The sequence below is a fragment of the Neolamprologus brichardi genome, chromosome 19 (assembly GCF_056152115.1).
Source record: "Neolamprologus brichardi isolate AB-2024 chromosome 19, ASM5615211v1, whole genome shotgun sequence".
In the NCBI taxonomy this organism is placed as follows: domain Eukaryota; kingdom Metazoa; phylum Chordata; class Actinopteri; order Cichliformes; family Cichlidae; genus Neolamprologus; species Neolamprologus brichardi.
The window spans coordinates 8,031,157-8,049,985 of record NC_142122.1 but is presented as its reverse complement, the minus strand read 5'-3'; the positions used below and the strand labels follow the sequence as shown (position 1 = coordinate 8,049,985).

Below are 18,829 nucleotides of genomic sequence, written 5' to 3'. Positions count from 1 at the left end.
TTGGCCACACCCCAGGGCAAAACAAAACAGGGGCTCGTGCGTTCGATTTAATCAGAGGAGTCATCGAGGCGGGCGGAATAAACATACGACTAGAAATTACACAAAATCGGATATTCTTAGAATTAAAAAGACTGAGTTTTACAGTTAGGGGTGTACACATATAATATTCCCATACTAATGTTCATATTTCAGTTAAGCGTATTTTCGTAATGTATTGTACACACAATACAACAAAGCAGGCATTTCCAAACGTATTTCTCAAGAAATGGGGTAGGTAAAAGAAATTGTGGCCATTTTCTGCATTGTGGTGAATTCTTGTGCTCCAATTTCTGCATCAATTTAACGAGGAAATGTTGTTATTTACTTACTGTAAAACACACACAGCAGGCACCAGGTGGCAGCCAGGTGCGCGAAACACATCATTTTCGTGCTCTGTATTGGAACTATGTCAAACTTTATTGTCCCTTTTAAATGAACAAAGAGATAAAAATTTGTAATTTTTCTATTTACATATTGAAAACCCTTGGACGTGTATTTAAGTGTCATGCCAATAAAATATAGACATTACAACAATTTAAATATGTTTAATTAATTGAAAAACAGAGCACATTTGCACAACAGCACCAAACGGGCAATCCACTATGAAGCAACACTTGCTTCATAGTTCACTGAGCGTCACGCAGGACATCTGCTGTCTGCACAGAGCAGCACACAGAGCCTCACGACCCTTCACGCTGCAAACCAGTTCTGACGTTAGAACAGCAGAAAAGCGGAGACCCGGAGGTTTTTAGGATTTACTGGACCTCTTTCGGATGTCTGAAGAAACACTGTTGAGGAGCTCTGACTAAGGTGAGCTGCTTTAGCCTTCTTTTACATTGTTTGCTTCAATAATCAGCTTTTCTCTCATGTATTGTGAGTGGTTTGATTGATGTTTGGACTTCCCTAACATGTATATGTGTTCATAAAAATGATTTTTTTAATTTATTTTTTTGTTTCTGTAAATCACAGTCTGGCATCCTGGAATAAAAAACCCATGATGTGCATTATTTCACAGAATTAGAAATAATTGTAAGGCTATAATGAATCTCTATAATAAAGTGATCGTATCTGGTTTATTTGATATTTAAAAAATGAATCCAATGCATGTTTAATTTGTCTTTTTTTGATGATCCCTGCCTCTCCTTCTGTCAGCATATAAGGAGGGATCTTGGCTCCTGCAGCCATTTCCCCTGCAGGGCTGAGCCCTTTGGCTGGCTTGCCACTTCCTTAGCAGAGGGACTGCTGGCAGGGGCAACATCTGAGCAGGTACCACAAACAAACAAGACGCAGAAGTCATTAAATCAGGTTCTTTGATTAATAAGAAAAATAGGTTTAGTTTGCTGAAAGAGAGATAGACTAACTTGCGTGCTTGGTCTCCATCTGAGTTTTTTTGCATTATGTAAATCAGAAAGATGACTGTGAGTGTCAGCAAACACACTGATTATTAATGTGTTTGTGTTTGTCTCCCTGCACAGGTCATGAAGCCTCAGGAGGCAGAGCTTGTTACTGAAATCTCCAAGGTATGCTGAACCTTCCCTCATCAGCCAGCCTGGATTTGTGAGACATATTAGTTGAACTTTGATGACCAAAATAGCGTTTAGACGATACTATGTCATCCCCTCCAGTTACAATGCATGGTCTCGGAGCTGAAGTCGGGGTTCACCAGCGCGCTGCTGGAGCTCAGTCAGATCCAACATGGAGACACATACCTGAGAGAGGAGCTGGAGGATAACAGGAGGAGCTGTCAGAAAAAAGCTTTAAGGCTGGAGGCTCTAGTCGACTCATTGAGGGTAAGACTTAAAAATTAACCCGAAGGGTTCTCATATTTCTCCGCAAGTGATGATGCTCAGCTACTTCTAGATCGAAAGCTCAGCATCAGTGCTTTGTCAACTACAGGAGGAACTCAGTGTGATGAGGTGTCAGATCGTGCAGCTGTACAGCAACAGACACAGACCTCAGCAGGATGGAAAAAGCTCCACATCCAAGCAAAGAGAAAGGTACACGTGTACCACGACCCTGGAAGAATGTATTGCTATTGCAGACATACCTCGGTGTAAAATTCAGCATGGTATCATTAAAGCACAGCTCAGATGATTTTTAGCCTCAAACAGTCCATCTTTAACCACATCCTTACATCTCATCTTTGCCTCATGAGTCGTTTGGACCTTTATTAGTCAATGCAAGCTCATTTCTCCAACATTTTATCCATAGGAGTAACACCTTTTTCCAGTTTTGCAAACCTTGAGTTATAAAGCAATTAGATACGTGATATGAATGCACAGTAGAGACTGTAAACATTTTTAGGTAAGATTGTAAGTAGTAAATGCTGTCATTTGTCCACTGCTGTGCAGCAGCGATCCAGCTGAGCCGGAGCGTGTACAGCGTCAGTGTGATTGTTCATCTGCTCCACCTGCCTGTCTGTCCAGAGGAAAACTGCTCCTCCACTGTTTCCTGCAGGGCCTCAAAGCCGGTCTCAGTGAAGGCACAGGTGAGCTCACACGTCGCTTGTATAGATGCAGAGTATTTTTTTTCTTCTTCTGATTTTGCAGATTCATCATCCTTTTCTTTTTTCTTTGGGTTTTACAGATGCACGCCATCAGGTCACGATGCAGCTCCTGCACTCTGAGTGGGAATATGTGTCAACCTTAAACCAGCTGTACGACAAATACAAGACCCCACCGGCTCACCACATGACTGCAGAACCATAGTAAGTGCTGGAGAGGATTTGTGACCCTTTTTTCCACTGCGAGTTACAGAAGTTTCCATTTGTGGTGAAAGATTCTGTGTATGCGTGTGTGTTTTCTGTGATCCAGTCAGACCTATTTGAAGTTTGTGGAGCAGCTGTTACAGCGCCATCTGCTCTTCAGAAATACACTGCAGGAGCGGTTATCAGCTGAACACTGGAAATCTCTGGTTGGAGACATCCTGGTGCAGCTTATTGGCCAAAACGATGTAAGCCTATGTTCTGTTGTGACGTTTTTATGATTTCAGTCTATCTTTCATTTCCATTGATACGCAGGTTTTCATATTCTTCCTCATTTGTGTTGTCCAGACAGCTTTTTCAGACATGTACCTCGGATACACAACGACCCTGGCGTCATTCCTCTCACTTGAGTTCAAGAGACTCAATCATCCTGACAAGAGTCAAATTTTGCAGGTATTTCAAGAGATTTACCATTAACATTGTTCAGCTAAAATCCACCAAGGACACCAGAAAGACGCTTTGTGTCTTGTTTTACAGGGCAGCCAGATGGAGAGAGAGGAAATGAAACTGCTCTCCTTGCTGTTGGCACCTGTCGCGCGCATACACAGCTACCTGAGTCACATTCAGGTGAGTCAGCAGCCAGAGCAAATCCAGTTTTGAAGATCTACATATGCTTTCAGTGTATTAATTTAAGTTAATTTAGTAAGGATTTAACTTGACAGCTTACTCTTCCTTCTCCAGAACCTCTTGCAGTGGACTGGTAAAGAGCATCCTGACTGCAGCCTGTTGTTGGGAACTGAGCGAGCTCTGAGGAGCATTTTATCCCGCTGTCATGTAATTCTTGAGGAAGACGTCCGGTGGGAAGAAGGAGAAGTAGCTGGACAAAGGTGAGAGCATTATCAAAGATGTCAGATTATTTCTTTCAGATTTGGGTTGCTGATGTGGAAGTCTCACAGAGGACCTATTTGCTAATTTTCGTCTCCATGTTTTTATTTTTGGACTTTATTAGACTAGTTTTGCATGAATCATAGTTATATATAGTTATATTATTGGCTGCCCGCTGTAAACAGGTGGTTGTGGTTATGTGCCCGAGATAATCGTAGTAAGGATATCCACTGTCATTCACATGATAAAGCTCCATGAGTAGAAAAACTGTCTAGAAACAAGCATTTGGTGCAGTGTTTTGAGCTTTTCGCTCACAGGGATTCCACATATGCTGACCTCATTATCTGAAACTTTTTCCATCATAACACAGTACGTTATATGTATGAGAAAATACAGAAGAGCACAATAGCTCCACCTGCATTTGTCTGCATTTAGAGTTTTGCAAGTTTTCTTGTTCTTTGCATAAAAAGCACCTCTGATGCTGGGGCTGGCGTTTCTGCTGCAAACTGTTGCACGAGGAGCCAGCACACCAGAGAGTCTCAGCAGGCCAGGGAAGAGTCAAACGCTGCTGCTCAGAGGTCAGTGTCACCCGCATCGGACGTCAGACAATACAGCATGCACGAGAACAGCTGTGGCACAAAGTGTTGCTCGAAATCAAGCAACAGCCTATTTCAGTGGCATTTATCTGCAAAAATGTTTTGCATGTTTTTACTTTAAACTGTACAGGTTCACATTGCTGTGAAAAGGTATTCGAACCTTTCCTGATTTCCTTTTTTTGTTTGTTTTTTAGATATTTGTCACACTTACATGTTTCAGATCATCAAACAATCACATTTTAACACTAGACAAAGATAACACAAATAACCACAAAAATTAGTTTTTAAATGATGTTTTCAGTTATTAAAACAAAAACCCCAAAACAACCCCCCCAAAACAAACAAACAAACAAACCTCAAAACAAACAAACAAACCAAAAAAAAACCACCCCATCTTGATCATCCCTTAGACTTCTGGGAAAATATTCTATGGACTGATGAAGCAAAAGTTTAACTTTTTGGAACATCTGAGTCCTGTTACATATGGTGTAAAACTAACACAGCATTTCATAATAAGAACATCATCCAGCCAGTCAAATGCGATGGTGGTAGTGTGACAGTCTGGAGCTGCTTTGCTGTTTTAGGATCTGGAAGACTTAATATCAGCTGATGGAACCATGAAATCTGCAGCAGGTCAACTGTGAATGGCTAAAAAACCAAAACCAACAACAACAAAAACAGCATGAAACGTTTGTAGTGCTCTAGTCAAAGTTCAGACTTGAACCCAGTGGACATGCTGTGGCTTGATGTAAACAGGCTATTCATGTTTGAAACCCTCCAGTTCTGCATCAGAGTGGGCCACAATTCTTCCACAGTCATGTGACACTCTTATTGCCAGTTATCACAAATGCTTGATCGAAGTCCTTGTTGCCAAGGGTAGAACAACTAGTTATTAGGTTTAGGGTGAAATAATCTTTTCACATAGGGTCAGGTAGATTTGCATATCTTTTTTCTCTTAATTCTTCTTTAAAAAAATATAGCATTTTGTCATTTGTCTAGGTCATATTTGTCTAATGTTAAAATCTGTTTGATAATTTGAAACATTTCATTGTGAGAAATACACAAAGGGAAAAAACAAAAAAAATCTTGTTAGAGCACTCTACATGAGTACCACGCAGAGTGCTTTCTTCCAGTGGATGTAGATGTCATGGTGGGGTCATCTTATTACTTTTGCCAGCAGAGAAGAGCAGATAGCTGTCGGCCTCAGCAATGGCGTGAATGGCTGCCAGTCAATGCGTGTGGAGTGTTGGTCCTGCAGCCCTGTGAGAAGAGACCGAGCCCTCCTGAACCAGCCGGCCCATGACTGTGGACATGCCTACTGCTCCCTCCTCACTCCAGACACAGCAGGATGGGGAGACAACAGCGACTCAGGCCAGGGCACCTTCAGCCAGCCCACGGGGAAAGGCACCAACGAGCTAGACGCACCTCGCACGAACCACAGCCTGGAAGACTGTGAGACAGACCCCGATGACACCTCTGCCTTTGACTATTCCTCAGTCACCTCATGTAGCCCTGATGGCACTCTGCGCAGAGAAATGACGGGTAGCAACAGCGGGGAGGATGAAGAGGAAGACAGCCAGGTGCCAGTCCTGTTAAAGCCCTCATACAGTCAGAAGCAGCAGGTCAACGAGACACCAAGAGAGAGGACTGTGTGTCTGAGGTGGCAGATTCCAAGACTGACCCCTCACCCTCCTCTGAGGAACCCATCAGGACCCCACATGGACGGGCCAACGCCGTGTCTCGTCAGCTCCTACGGGAAGAGGTTGGTCAGCGTTAGAAAGGGATCGCCTCCTCTTCACCCGAAAAGTGCCTTCAGGCCAATCTGGGATGATCCGTCGAAGCAGGTATTCACTTTTAATTTAATACACCTTTCAGTGCTGTTTTTTTTGCAGAGTTTGTTCCGTCCAGGTGGTATAGTGCTGCAACAGCTCCCACTGAGATCATCTTATTCTTTATTTATGTGGAAAATGCTATCAAAACAAGCTTTGATATTCTGCACATAGTGACCTCAATCAAATAGGGGATCAGAAAATTCTCTATAATGTCTTAACGATTTTGCCATTTAGAAAATCTGTTGGAGAATAAATCAATATCAATAGTCAGACCATCGATCAAATCATTCAGAACTGTCAATTTGTTTGGGTGTCTTACCTAAACAGATGTTAAAGACAGTCATCTGAGGCATCATCGTGAAATGGTAGAGAATTGTTTTAATTTGAAGTATCTCCAGATACCACATGACTGATTGTCCAGTGTGTTAATGCTTTAATATGTACCTGCACTTCACATGTCTTCATGACGCAGGCTGATTCAGCCCCGGAGAAAGACAACAGGCAAGGTTTCATTCCGATTCAGGCTCCAGCGAGGCAAAACTTTCAGAATTTCAACCCGAGCAGAGAAAATTTGAGGTAAGAGCATCAAATATGTGATACCAGTGAACCTTTCTCCAAGGCAAGTTCATCAAACATGCTCGGGGAAATTGCACTGCGATTATTTGTGATTGAATGAATCTAAATATGATCACTAAGCTGACTTTCCTAACACATCTTCCATCTCTTCAGGACAGGGCTGGCTCAGCAGCGAGTGAACCATGCAGCGGCAGCCACAAGCAGCGGAGGATTGTGGGATGACAGTGAGGACAGCGAGGGACCCTGCAGCACTGTTTGATGACTGCCATTTAAAAAAAAAAAACTTTGAAGTTACATCCAAAACCTGAGCACAAGCATTTTTCCACAAGGCCTCTAAAGCCGTGAAGTGCATGAATGAGCAATGAGCAACTAACAATCAGGGACTGTTTTTGGATTTGATGTTAAATTAAAGCTTGATTGAGCTCTGCAGAAGTCTTTGTTCTTTATGTCTTGTCTTTTCAGGATTACACTTTTTTATGTGGGCAGGATCACGCTTGAGCCCAGGTTCAACTCACTGCGGAAGAGAAAGAAAAAACAAAAAGCAGCAATAATCAGATGTTTCATCAGGATTTCATGCTTGAAAGACTTTAATGGTCCCAATGAGACAATTTAAACAGGTTGCATAGCTAAAAAATGATTAACTAAAATGTTTACCTAAAGTCCTTTACTACATAAAAGAAAACAAGTCTCACTGACCTGCTAATATCTGTGGTCTTTTACTCAAGTCTTGTACAGCGCTGTAAACCCTTGGCCTTCTCTTAATGAGCTTCATGTGCTATTTGAAAACTGTTAGCATTAGAAGAACCAATCAGCTACTTAAAGAGAAACGACAGTCCATTGCTACTTTAAGAACTAAAGATCATTCAGTCCGTAAAACTTTTGAATGTGTCCCCAAAATGCAGTTGCAAAAACCATTGAGCACTATGATGAAACTGTCTCGCATGAGGATGGCCCCAGGAAAGGAAGACCAAGAGTCACCTCTGCTGCTGAGGATAAATTAATCTGAGTCACCAGCCTCAGAAATCGCAAGTTAACAGCACCTCAGATTAGAGCTCAGAGAAATGCCTCACAGAGTTCCAGTATCAGAGGAATCTCTACATCAACTGTTCAGAGGAGACTGTGGGATTCATGCCTTTAGGGTCAAATAGCTGTTAAGAAACCATTATTAAGGAGAAGCAAAGAGCAGAAGAGATTTGTCTGGGCTAAGAAACACAAGGAATGGACATTAGACCAGTGGAAATCTGTGCTTTGGTCTGATGAGTCCAAATTTGAGATCTTGGTACTGGTACATTGCACAAGGTGAAGGTGAAGGGAATAATGACTAAGAAGAACTACCTCCAAAGCATTTAATTTTTACTTAGATCAGTAGCTAGATGTTTAAAACTTGGACAAAAATGACAGTCATGACCAAACACATCAAAAGTGGTTTTGAATCAGATCAAGCGGGCTAACACTAAGCTTCTAGAATGGCCTTCCCAAAAGGTACATGCCAGAAACCCAACCAATTTAAATAAATGATCTCAATTCCTTCAAGAAGGATGATCAAATATCCAAACAATTATGTCAGAGGCTTGTTGATGGCTACAAAAAGCATCTTATCAAGGTGCAACTTGTTATGGGACATTTCACCAAATATTAGTGGGGCGGAGTTATGAGTGTATTTGAGTTCAAATACATAAAAATCTCAACTTCGGCACCTAATTCTTGTTTTTTTTAACAACTGTACCCGTTATTTAGTTACTGTATAGTATAAAAAAAATCCAGGATGAATGAGAAACCATGTCGTAACAAATTATATTGGTATGTTCTCCCAGTTTGAAGATGTGGTAGAGGATAGAGAGGCAGACACAACTAACAACAAATGATCATTTATTGAGATTATAGGTGGAAAATTCAGATAAATAAACTGCACCACAAGTTAAAAGTCCAGCTGTCTTTCTCCAGATCTCCACAACACAAATGTTTTTCTGTACCACTAAAGCAGTGTTAAAGTCAGGTGGCTCACGCAGAATTCTATCACTCATAATTTTTTACATATTACAAAATTACTGCCTGTATCCTGCGTTGTTCACCAGATGCCACCGGAGGGCGACAGATATACCTAAAAAAATTAATATGTTTATGTTTACCTCCAGCTGTTTCACCATTGATCAAAAGGACGGGGCCACAGCTGTGAGCTGAGCAACTCTGAGTAAGATATCCCGCATGCGCTTTCTAACACTTCACTGTTACCTCACACAGATAGTCACCGAGACAGAAACACACTATTTTTCCCCCTCTTGCGTGTGTGTTTGTGTGGCTCTGTGGGGAGAAAGTCAGTCACAAAGGAAAGTACTCAAACAGTGAGCGCACGCGGTAGACCTCCACCTCCGTTTTTTCCTTTCATGGCTGATCTTTGAACCTCGTTAACTCCACACAGATCACTCGGAGCACAGCAGCGGAAATTGTACCTCTATAATAATTTAGGCAACTGGATAAAACCCCGATATCTCCGACCCTGGAATGGATCTGCCTCTGCGCTGCGTGCGGTTTCCACGGACAGCCTAATTCTTATTTCCTGGAGGATCAGTGAAATGCTTTGAGTAAAGCAGAAGTTAAAAAGAAAATTTATGTCCACTGGAAGAAACTACATCGCTTAAAAGTAGAAACTACATCGCTTAAAAGTAGACAATGTTGAACCTCATATGTTTTCTAACGTGCGTCTTGGCTTTTATCACAACTTCCCAGACTGTGCGTGGGAATGTCACTGATGGAGACGCGTTTTTGGAGAATATTATCCACTACTATGGTGAAAATAATTCCATTACAACAACGAATCTTGAAGATTTACTGCTGTTGATCTCAGCCAGACGATCTGACTTAATAAGTAAGGAAAATCCACTGGAAGAGCAAGAGGTACAAACGTATTCTATTTACTATATACTGCAGTTTTTATTATTTAAACTTATTGATCATTAAAGTTGCTTACGACCAAGAATGTTTCTCTGGGGCTTACAACCATACACTATTTGACCTTGCATGTAATAAATCCTTGAAATATTGTGTAGCAATGATATATGAGTAGTCTTGTAGTGTAATTACTCATTTCTTACCCCCATATATGCAATTATAGAACATTTTAACCTTTTATTTTATTACTTTTTATTATTATTTTTATTTATTTTACATTTTTACTCAATTCCTCAAAGTTTCTCCATGTGCCATATGGTATCATTTCTGCCTTTAAAAAGATTCTAAATGACCTTAAACTTTCATTACTGGGTAGAATTGTCTTCAAATATTTCTTTACTGCATGTCTCTTCTGCCACTTATAATGAAAGTTTTAATTACACAGCATATCCAAATACATGCATTACAAAGGGCTTCAGAAAAGAAGCTGGTACATTTATATTTAAATGCATGAAAATTATGTCTAATAACATCTTTCTGTCCCTCAGTGTCTCTCTGCAAAGCAGATCTTATCCCAGTTTGGCTACAATAATGTCAGTCAGCTGACTGTGGAACATCTGGAGAAGATCTGCCCTGCTGTGTTGACCCAGGTGCTGCTGCCTTCCTGCCCTTACATTGCCCCTGAGGAACTGCTTCACGTGGACTACTCTGGTGAGCCAAATCATCCCAACGTGTCTATTTGTCAAGACCTCTGTAAATTAAATAATTTGCCAGGGTTTGCTTGTTTACTTGAATTGGGTGAAGAAAACTTTTGTGGACAGTCCCATTTATGGTGGATGATTTTTAAAGCTGCTGTTGATGTTTTGTTTTTTTTTCTTATACTGACCCTGATAAAGAAAATGTGGGACGTTCTTGATTCTGATTGCTTAGAAAAGGTTTGAGAATGGTAATAATAATTTATTCCTGCTGGACAGTGCAAAAGAAGAACGTTGTAGTTGTGAAGCTATAACCCGCCACATTGTCGGACTCACGGAGCCACTGACCTCGCAGATATCGGCCATATCAACAGTCCTGCTCGGTGCTGTTGACACAGTTATAGCCAACTGTGACTGTTGTTCAGCATGTTGTTCCCGAACCATGCTGTTTCCTCTGCTGGCCTGAGAAGAATTTCTCTCAGGCAAATAAATAGTAATAGTATGTTTTAAAATCTCGAAATAAAACAGGCCTGGCACTGAAAATATGAAAATCTATTCACCATTAGATTATATTTAAGAAAAGTAATTTGTGCCCACATTAAAATAATAACTTATATCGTCATATTTCACTAAATAGCGTTATTGCTGGTCTAATAACAATGTCTGGCACATTTATTGAAGTTCTTTTGAAAAACTGGCAATGCTCAAAAACAATAAAACACATACATTTGCAGATGGTGTTACAAATGCATTTAAGAAGGTATATTTATTTCTGCAGGCGAGTTTGGTTAGCTAGGGTTTAATACTGCAATGTTTCACAGGTATTTACCTGCACATTCCAGGTTCTTGTCACATTGCCATGCCCCATTGTAGTAGGTATGTTGGAGGTATCGAGGCTGCATTTAAGAGTCTAGAAAGAAGAAAAAACTTTGAATTCTTGAGAACCTTTTCTTCTCGTTTTGTGCCGTGACAGTGTGGGGTTATGGGTTTCTGGCCGTTACTGTGATCAACCTGGCATCCCTGCTTGGTCTCCTGCTCATCCCGTTCATCAAGAAGCCTTATTTCCCCAAAGTGCTGACCTACTTCATTGGTCTGGCCATCGGGACGCTTTTCTCTAATGCTGTTCTTCAGCTCATACCAGAGGTTTGTAAATGGATGAGTGAGTAAAATTAAGCTTGTCACTGGTTTTTTGAGAGATGTTTAATTGTTTCATAGAATAATACCTATGAATGCACACGCACACTCTAGAAGTCTTTTCTGCACCACTGACATTCTCCGTTTATTCCATAGGCCCTGGGGTTTGATCCTAAAGTGGATTACTATGCGACAAATGCAGCTGCAATATTTGGAGGGTTTTACCTCCTGTTCTTTGTGGAAAAGATACTGAAATTATGCCTCCGGATGGACCATGAGGTAAGATAACAGTGCAGGAAGTTTCTCAGGTTCAAAGCACTATAATGTTGTCATTCCCTCCTGTTTTACATCTGACATTGAGTGTGTCTGTTTTATTGGATAATTTGATCACTCTAATAACACTTCAAGGTAGTCATGTGTACATAAATCATTTCTTATCACAAATGACACGCAAGATATTGAAGTTCACAGCAATTAGGTGCATGTACAGTTTGGACACAGTTTCTGCAGTATGTGCACATTACAGTGACTAGACTGGCTGTTTTAAAATACACTATGATGTAGTGAGGCAAAGCTGCAAAATAAAAAATGTGTCATTGTCTCATTATTCATGGATCTAACCGCATGCTGACCTTATTATTTGAAACCATGTTTAGCACGAGTAATCGTATATTTAGGGCACATTTAGGGCAAAAGTCCAACACTGAAATCTTTATCTTTGTGGTCATCCACACGTGATCACTCAAAGAGTGTTCAAAGAGCAGTCCAAAAGTTGTACAAAAGGATAAAAGATGTAGAAAATAACAAGCGGTAGTATGCAAAATCGAAACTAGAAGAAAAAGAAAACATGAGGAAACCCGCCAAAACCATAAATCACGACACAGATAACAAGTAAACGCCTAAAATAGCCTAAAAGTTATGAGTTTTTAAGTTCCTGAAGTGGAAAAGGCTTCTTTAACCTGAATTTGATGTCTGTCTTTTTAGCACGGCCACAGCCACTTCACACTTTCAGAGACACCTCAGGAAAACTCTATCCACAACGGAGACGTAGTGGCAAAAAAGGACTCCATCATTTTAACCGCCATCACCACCGTCGCTACAGACAAGAGCAGCCCAATCCTAGATACGAACGTGGAAACTTCTCAGGTAACATTTGACACGTGATTGCTCTTTAACAGCAGAATAAACTGCGCAGGTTTGGAAGCCAACAGGTATTAGCTCTAGGTCACATCAACCTATGGAAGAATCAATTTTATAATCAAAGACATTTTATCTAGTCTAGAGTAGCTCAAATGTTTTTTTTTTATCAGCTTATGATAAGCTTGTCAATCTACTGAACCTCCATTGAAATTATATCTTCAGCATGTGTTTAATTGATAGAGACTTGCTGTCCAGCAAATTTTGCTATAAAAGACACACCTCACAGGAAGCAATCATGATCTATATGCTGTTAGGATGTGTGATATGCATAAATTGAAAAGGTAGGCAATATTTAAAAATATTTATTAAGCAGGAAGCAATAGCTCAGGCATTTAGTTTTTTTCCTGGAGCTGTTTATTGAGCTGTTTTCAGGCTGATTGGCGTGTCTGTTAATATTTAACAACATTTGTTGTGTCATATGGAGGCCAAGCAAACAGACTTGCTGATGACAAGAAGGGACCGAGCAGCAGAACCCAGCTTCAGGTCTTTCCCCTCGGTCTAAACGCTGGAATTGTCAAAGGAGCACAAAGACTCCTTGTGTGCCCACTGCTAGTAAAAGGGGTTTATTGTTACTGCAGAATGTCTTTAATCAAATCCCAAAGGCGCTGTTTGTGTCCGCATGTTCTCAGGTTTCCTATTAACAGCACGCGTGCCATTATATGTGTAAGTGAGGAGTTGTGTGAGTAATGCAGTGCATCCACTTAGAGAAAATATTTCCTGTTTTCAATTAATCAGTATTATTCTTAAAGCTGAAGACACTTTCATGATTAAAGCCTTTAGTACCATCTTTATTTTTGGACGTTCTAGCTGCGTTACTCTTTCTATGACTGTGTAACTATCGCTCAACCTTGAGATCCAACTATTAATAGGACTGCTGATAAATTTCTTAGAAACACACATTCATTTAGCATCATGTCCATGTTCTGTGGTAAATGTCGTAAGAACTGGATGAAATCATTTAATATCAAGACTTGTGTGTAGCCTTTACAGTGGATTGCAACAACATTGGCATTAGCATCATAATTCTGTCAGAATTTAACATTCCAAACTAATATGTCAAACTATATTCACACTTAGTTTACTTTTTATAATTATCCGAAACATTCACCAGCAGGGGGCAGCATTTTCCTGGTGGGTGTGTTTAGTCTTTGATATGACTTTATAGCTATCCTCATTTCCTCAAAAGACTATGGCAGGTTTGTAAGTAATAATAATAAGTTGTTAATGACTTGCCTCAACCCAGTGCACCTGATTAAATAATCAGCCAATGTGATCATCTATAAAAGCAGAGATTTTGCTGGCTTTCTGGAGCGTGGAGCATGATGCCAAGAATGAAAGACAACAGCAATGATCTTAGAGTTGCAACTGCTATTGTCTATCAATCTGGGAAGGGTTATAAGACCACTTCCAAACAATTAAACATTATTGACAAATGGACAGTGTTCCCAGGAGTGAGCGTATCAGCAAACTGATCCAAAGATCAGACCGTGCAATGCTTAGAGAAACTGCAAAAATTAAAAAAAAAAAAAAAAAAAGCTGCATCTCAGACCCTACAGGTTTAAGTTAGCATGTTTAATGTTATAAAAACACTGAAGAAAGGTTGCTAAGAGAAATAGATATCTTCTTTCTAAAACCACATGGCAGCATGGCTTAGGTTTGCAAAGTTACATCTGAACAAACCACAAGAACTTCTAGAAAGAAGAGTCGAATGTGAGACCATCTGTCCAAGAGCTAAAGCTTGGCTGAAATCGGGCTTGCACTAGAACAGGGACAGCAGCAGATTTACAACACAATGGCTGATAAAGAAAGTGTTTCAATGACCCAGCCAAAGTCCAGACCTCAATCTCACTGACATGGTCGGTCTTTAAGGGAGATTTGAACAAAAATTTGCCTGCACACCTCAATGAAATGAAGCAACCTGGTAAAGAAGTGTGAATGGTAAATGGTCTGTATTTGTATAGGGCTTTTACTAGTCCCCTCTAGGGACCCCAAAGCGCTTTACACACCCAGTCATCCACACACTGGTGGAGGCAAGCTACAGTTGTAGCCACAGCTGCCCTGGGGCAGACTGACAGAAGCGAGGCTGCCATATCGTGCCATCGGCCCTTCTGGCCAACACCAGTAGGCGGTAGGTGAAGTGTCTTGCCCAAGGACACAACGACCGAGACTGTCCAAGCCGGGGCTTGAACCGGCAACCTTCCAATTACAAGGCGAACTCCCAACTCTCGAGCCACGATCACCCCAAGTGTGGGTCAAAATTCCTGCACGATCACACTGATTGATTACGTCAAATAGAAAACACATTATTTCAAGTTAGGACTGCACACTGCTTCTGCATTTGACACGGTGTTGTTGTGTTCTTGTTCATATGAGGTTCTATTTATCTGATCCTGTTAGAACAAGATCATTTTTATTATGTCATGATAATATAAAACCTTAGAATTGAAAGAGGATGTACTTTCCTCTCACCGTGAAAGTATGTGATGTTGCTACATGTTGTCTTTCACACTCACTATCAAAACACAATCAGGCATTAGCCGTAGCCGTGTATGTGTAACTTGTCCTGCCACTCTTCCAGGACATCGAGGTGCCTGATGTCATGTGCCGCTGGTTGCGGGGCCAGCGCATCCGCAGCATCAAGACTGTGGCGTGGATGATAACTCTAAGTGACGCACTCCATAACTTCATAGATGGTCTGGCTATTGGTGCTTCCTTCACAGTGTCTGTCTTGACAGGGTTCAGTACATCCACTGCCATCGTGTGTGAGGAGTTTCCCCATGAGCTGGGTGAGTGATAAGTAGCGGAAAATTAGTTTCAGCCCCCTCACGAGTCATTCCAAACTCTGCTGTGCAGCCAAACTTTGCATTGAATGTGCTTGTACATCCTGTATCTATGAGCATGTAGAGACAAGCTGCCCCAAGAATACATGTTCTTAGAAATAATGGAAAATATGACTTGCAACTAAAAAACTTCAGAAAAGACATGAGCGGAAGGAACATGTATATATTTACAGTTAGAGTTCAAACTTGCTTTCTGGGTATAAAAATGAAAATAAATCTTTTCATGAAATATACTGTAGCTCGCTTTAAAGGGGGAAATGTGACTAACAGACAAGACAGAAAGGAAAAAAATGTTGTTTTAAGTATAATGTTCAATCTGCTTGTGTAAAAGAGCTATTTTTTCCTCTCAAGGTGACTTCGTCATCCTGCTGAATGCTGGAATGAGCATCCCGCAAGCCATTTTCTTCAACCTGTTGTCAGCCGTGTCGTGTTACATCGGCCTTGTGTTTGGCATCCTGCTCGGCAGCAACTTTGCCCCCAATGCGATCTTTGCCATTGCAGGAGGAATGTTTCTGTACATCGCTCTGGCGGACATGGTGAGTTGAGTTCTCTTGATAGCAGATAGAAAAAAAAGCAGAACCAACATTTATTTAGTCAGTCACTGGACTTCCCCAACATGTTCAAGGCTTCCACTCTATTAAATTACTGATGGGTTTGATGGTTGTCTGCATGTAGCTTTTTATGATCATTCAGCCCCATTGTCTTTGTTTTACAATGCACAACTTTGCAGCTCAAAATCGCTCATGTTGCGTTTATCAGTGTTATTCCTAGAAAAAGTTGTGTGCTATCTGTGTGAAGCCTCCGATACCTGTAAACTCTGTGTACACTCCTCCTATTCAAACACGCTGTGACCAAAATGGAGCATTAAGACAAACATTTCATGTGAATTAAAAGTAGAGAACATATTGGACCTATCTTTAGCAGATACTGGAGAGACTGTCAGCTGTGAATGGTTTGATAAAAAATTCAGCATGCCAGCTTATATAATATGATAATATATGTCAGTTACACTCTGTGACCACTATGTTAGGTACAGCTGTTCAGCTGCACGTTAACATCATGTCGAAGCAACTTGATTCATTTAGGATCAAGAAAGGACTGCTGAAGTTTAAACCCAGCATCTGAATAGTGATTTAAATTACTTTCAATGGTATGAGTTTTGCAGAAAGTGCTGATTTACTGGGATTTTCCTCCACAACCATCTCTAACATTTAAAATAAAATACCTTGTTGATATCAGAAATCAGAGGAGAATGCTAAGCGTTCTTCAAGTTGATAGTAAAGTGGCAGTAATTCAAAACCAAGGTATGCAGAAGAGCATCTTTGATAGTCTTTAGAAACAAAAGGCAAAATGAAAGAACAGGAAACTGAGCCTGCAGTTTGTGTGGGCTCACCAATATTGGACAATAGAAAGGAAAATCTGGTTGGAAGAGCATGTCAACAACTTGAAACAACTATTAACAACTTGAAAACAGTGAGTTTGTGCACATATACAACTTGAAAACATGGGAAGGTGAGGGAGATCATTTCTTGACTCCTTAGTACCAAGTGAGCATTGTTTAAACATGGCAGACTACTATTGCCAACCATGTCCACCCCTTTATGACCACAGTGTGTCCATTCTTATGATGGCTTCTTTCAGCAGGTTAATGCATCATGTCCCAAAGCTCAGATCTTCTGAAAATAGTTTCTTGATGAAAACAGTGAGTTCTCGGTACTCAAATGTGCTCCACAGTCAGAGCTCAATCTAACAGAACACTTTTAGGATGTGGTGGAATGGGAGATTCACATTATTGATGTACAGCTGTACAGCTACAACTGTGTGATACTGTTATGTCAATATGCACCATAATTTATGAGGAATGTTTCCAGCAACTTGTTGAATCTATGCCAGTTTTTCTGAAGGAGAAAGAGGCTGAACTGGTACTAACACCTAATACCTAATAAAGTGGCCAGCAATTATATATAGCAGTATCCTGGTAATATTCAAGTGTAGGTTTAAAATCAAGTCAAAATACATATGTAAGTAAAAGGTTCAGAAATGTGCATGACACCAAATTACCTTATATTTTCCTGTATTTCTGTAAGCTGTCTACCTTTTAAGTTTGGTTAATTAAGGCCAGTGACATAACAATATTTACTGCAGTATTCGGTATTATAAACACAATGTGTTGTGTGAAGAACTTTGTTTTTGTTCCTGTTTTGTTAATCAACTCAAACTTTCATGTAAAGGAATGTATTTAAGAAGGAAAATTTATTTAGTTTTGCTTTTCATGGAATTTGTTAACAATGAGAAAATTTCCCTCGTTTCATATGAACCACATGAGAACAATATAACTGTAGCCATACAAACCTGAATATTTACACTTCTTCTTTTTATATTGTTGCTTCTCAAATCTAAACCTCAACCTTACTAATTGCTATTCCTCATTTCAGTTCCCAGAGATGGACAGCATAGCACGGGAACAAAAAAAAACTTCTACGAAGATCGTTTTCTTCCTGATCCAAAATGCAGGGCTGCTAACCGGGTTTACCATCATACTTCTGATCACCATGTTCGCAGGAGAGATAAACCTGGGCTAGAGGACACAGAGACACAAGCTGGAAATAAAAATAGATTCGAGCTGCTTCTGTTTCTGCTCACAGCTCACAGAGCTGGACTGCAAAGTAAATTTAAAGTGAAATCCCAATGTTAAAAGTTAAAACAATACTTTTCTACCTTTGTACAATCAATATAGTGGAAGTGTTTACTCCATAAAAAGGGAATACCTTTACATCGTCATGTATGAAATCTAGATGTATTTTAAGGAGACAATAAATTATTTTTTCAGTCTTCATGTATTGTGAACTATTTTATTTTTTAACCTTTTCGGTGCTACACTGTAAACCAACAGTTTTGTTTCCCTTTTGTGGCAGGAAAATGAAAATGTTTGACCTCTTTGACCTTTTCCAGGTTGTGTTGCTGCGGCTGTATTTCAAACGTGCAGATTTCTTTTCGCTGCCCTTTCTCGTTTAGGGATTTAACTGAATGATAATTACACCAAGACTGAACTGTGACTGATATAGCAACTATTTTAATACAGCAATTAATGTAGCACAATATAATCTAGTTATTATGCTCCACTGGACAAAGACATATAACAAAAAAGCTTATCAGAACATGTTTTCTTACTTTTTTATGAGCTCTCTTCATTATCCTCAGGGTGACCTGACAATGGAGTGATTAGGACACATAAGACATGGGAGCAAATACCTTCAGTGGTGGTTCCTGTTTAGCTGGGCTGTCTGCTCCCCTATCCATCCTCTAAATACCCTCATTTCCCATCTCTCTTTACTGTCTTTGTTGAGTTAAAGCATTCAAATATTTTCAGAAATGAAATAAAAAGTGATTGTCGTAGTATGTGTGACACTTTAAAGAATAAATTACTTTGCAACAAAAA

At 40.2% G+C, this 18,829-nt stretch overlaps 2 protein-coding genes across 4 annotated transcripts; both read left to right on the top strand.

Moving 5' to 3' along the window:
- The first annotated feature begins 89 nt into the window (after positions 1-89).
- On the top strand, positions 90-7,055 carry si:ch211-67f24.7 (uncharacterized). 3 transcript variants are annotated; one of them, XM_035911067.2, is made up of 16 exons: positions 90-270; positions 704-849; positions 1,192-1,305; positions 1,515-1,559; positions 1,665-1,829; positions 1,936-2,036; positions 2,391-2,527; positions 2,626-2,746; positions 2,853-2,991; positions 3,092-3,196; positions 3,281-3,370; positions 3,485-3,630; positions 4,099-4,206; positions 5,402-6,068; positions 6,529-6,632; positions 6,786-7,055. In XM_035911067.2, exons 4-16 carry the CDS (start codon positions 1,518-1,520, stop codon positions 6,889-6,891), a joined length of 2,031 nt encoding a protein of 676 aa, XP_035766960.2. In that variant the 5' UTR covers positions 90-270; positions 704-849; positions 1,192-1,305; positions 1,515-1,517; the 3' UTR covers positions 6,892-7,055. The 3 variants fall into 3 exon arrangements, with proteins under 3 accessions (XP_035766960.2, XP_087689115.1, XP_087689114.1); XM_087832989.1 differs by lacking the exon at positions 90-270 and having other exon boundaries at positions 671-849; positions 2,394-2,527; XM_087832988.1 differs by lacking the exon at positions 90-270 and having other exon boundaries at positions 671-849; positions 5,405-6,068.
- A 1,768-nt stretch (positions 7,056-8,823) lies between these two features.
- Positions 8,824-18,763, top strand: slc39a8 (solute carrier family 39 member 8). Its single transcript, XM_087832987.1, has 8 exons — positions 8,824-9,527; positions 10,070-10,232; positions 11,190-11,359; positions 11,507-11,629; positions 12,335-12,496; positions 15,129-15,336; positions 15,742-15,926; positions 17,826-18,763. The coding sequence occupies exons 1-8, from the start codon at positions 9,303-9,305 to the stop codon at positions 17,970-17,972; spliced, it is 1,383 nt and encodes a 460-aa protein (XP_087689113.1). The 5' UTR covers positions 8,824-9,302; the 3' UTR covers positions 17,973-18,763.
- Positions 18,764-18,829: the final 66 nt, after the last annotated feature.